General features: G+C 43.0%; 1 protein-coding gene across 1 annotated transcript; it reads left to right on the top strand.

Annotated features, from left to right (window-relative positions):
• Window positions 1–259: 259 nt before the first annotated feature.
• Window positions 260–1,585, top strand: LOC144892188 (uncharacterized). The gene is made up of 3 exons (XM_078777467.1): window positions 260–314; window positions 418–1,176; window positions 1,395–1,585. The coding sequence occupies exons 1-3, from the start codon at window positions 260–262 to the stop codon at window positions 1,583–1,585; spliced, it is 1,005 nt and encodes a 334-aa protein (XP_078633593.1).
• The last annotated feature ends 578 nt before the right edge of the window (window positions 1,586–2,163 follow it).

Raw genomic sequence — 2,163 nt, 5'->3', positions numbered from 1 at the left:
GTTTGTCTTTTTGTGATCAATGTTAACTCTTACACGAGCCTCAATCTTGAACACAAATTTTTTTTTAAAATGTGGATCATCATCCGGATAAGAGAATTTTTTTAAACTTTGAAAAGTGATTCTTCACCATTGAGAGATCGGGCCGAAAAGGACACTTAACACGGTATTTGAAAAAGTTATGGATGGATAATGACAAAACTTGGTGGATGAGTTGGGTAAGTGACAAGAACAAGCCGATTCGATTTCGGTTCAGGTTCGGATGCAAATCAAGCCCATCAGTGGGAAAGAAAACAAAAATGGTCAGTCTCGCAGGGGTATGTGCTCCACCGAGCGCCGTGCTAGTTTGGTCTTGGTGTAGCTTTTCAAACCTCGTTTAGGAGGCATTTGCATGTTTCCTTGCACATGTATCTTTAACAGGATATGATGATGATCGATATAGACATCGAACCAGTAACTATTCGACTGTTTGTATTTCAGGAAATAACAACTTCAAGAAGCTGCCCTTCGAAGCACTCAAGAATTATCCACGAGTTGAAAGTGTGGGCTTGGAGAACAACCAGATTTCAATGATACACGGGAAAGCATTTGCTGCTTCCAAGAAAATCAAGCTGTTGAACCTTTACAGCAACGACCTCCATAATCTTCCGAACAATGTTTTAAAGTACATTCCTCGTCTTCAGTTCCTGCTTCTCGGCCTCAACCAAATCCTTGACATCAACTCCTACACATTTACAGGTCTTGAGAGCCTCACTGACTTGGACATGCCAATGAATAACGTAAGTAAGCTTCCTTCAAATGTCTTTCAGCATCTTCCCAAACTGAAGATCCTCGACTTAGCGATGAACAAAATTTCCAGCATTTCGACCGAAGCTTTCACAGGTCTTGAGGAGTTGGACTTTCTCAACCTTGCTGGAAACAAGCTGACAGATATTCAGGAGAGCACCTTTGCATCACTAACGAAGCTTGAAATGCTTGTTTTGGATAACAATGCGCTGGAGAGCCTGACGACTGGAATGTTCCTGGGTTTGAAGAACCTTCGTGAACTGTATGTGAGCAACAATCGGCTGGAGGGACTTCCACGCGATACCTTCAAGCATGTACCACGTCTATCCAAGATGGCACTGAACAGCAACCGTCTCAAGTCCATGGATGGAGAAGCTTTGTCCAGGCTCAAAGGTAAAACAAGGTGATTGGGATGTCTGCCTTGCTCCCTAAACATAGTGCTGTGTTGGATGTACTTGAGGAAAATATGTCCAGCTTTGTATGAGCGGTGTCTAACTGTGTTGTCATTATTTTGTTTATGTCCAGTCAATGCCATTTATAATGCAAAAGTTTATCATCTGGAGATACTTGCAGTTGAAAAATTTGTATTTTGTACAATCCCATGTGTACAGAACTCTCATTGGCCTACCTACATGGTAATCCCTTGGTGTGTGACTGCAAAGTGACATCTCTCCTGAAGTGGTTGTCAAGCAGCCAGGTCAAGGCCTTTCCTGGTGCAGTGCTCCGCTGCTGGGAACCAGCCGAACACCGTGGCAAGGAGCTGAAGAGTCTGCAGCGATCACAACTCAAGTGCTTGGCCTGAAATGTTGAAAAACAACCCAAAAAAGGAAATCAATAACACAAATGCAGAGACAAACGAAATTGATTTTCATGTCACTGATTCACTCTTCTCACGAGACGTGGAAGGTTAATTTCCCAAATTAATAGATTGACGGTCTTGATCAGAAAGACCAATAAATATTCCAGCCAAGTTTAGTTACATCATTATTGAGGATATTGAAAGCATTTGAAGACTTATTTTGAGCTGGTTAGGTCACGGCAATGTAAAGCAAACCTGAGTAAAGAAACATCGCTTTAACCTGCCTCCTGCTTGCTAACAGCTTTTGATTTAACAATTATTCTTTTCCTCGTGGATTTGTACAGTCTCTTTCTACGCAGGGTTCTTGTTGAGGGATGTTTGACATTTTATTCTTCATTAGCCTGGTGTTGGCTTAGCGGTTAGGGTGCCGGCTTGGGATCCGAGGATCCTGGGTTCGAATCCCGTTCGATCGCTGAATTAACGCCAGGGGGGTTGACTCAGCCTGCTCATCCTTCCGAGGTCGGCAAATTGAGTACCAGCTTGCTGGGATGAATGATCATGGTGTGTACCCCGATTTAGAA

The sequence above is a fragment of the Myxine glutinosa genome, chromosome 5 (genome assembly GCF_964187855.1).
Source record: "Myxine glutinosa chromosome 5, kmMyxGlut1.1, whole genome shotgun sequence".
Lineage (NCBI taxonomy): Eukaryota > Metazoa > Chordata > Myxini > Myxiniformes > Myxinidae > Myxine > Myxine glutinosa.
Note: the sequence above shows the minus strand (reverse complement) of the source record. Positions and strands in the feature narration are given on the sequence as shown.

Bases quoted from the DNA above. Each gene is read 5' to 3' on its own strand.
- LOC144892188 (XM_078777467.1), top strand. From the start codon at position 260: ATGCAAATCAAGCCCATCAGTGGGAAAGAAAACAAAAATGGTCAGTCT. The intron at 315-417 runs GTATGTGCTCCA...TATCTTTAACAG, and splicing joins AAATGGTCAGTCTCGCAGGG to GATATGATGATGATCGATAT. The intron at 1,177-1,394 runs GTAAAACAAGGT...CCATGTGTACAG, and splicing joins AGCTTTGTCCAGGCTCAAAG to AACTCTCATTGGCCTACCTA.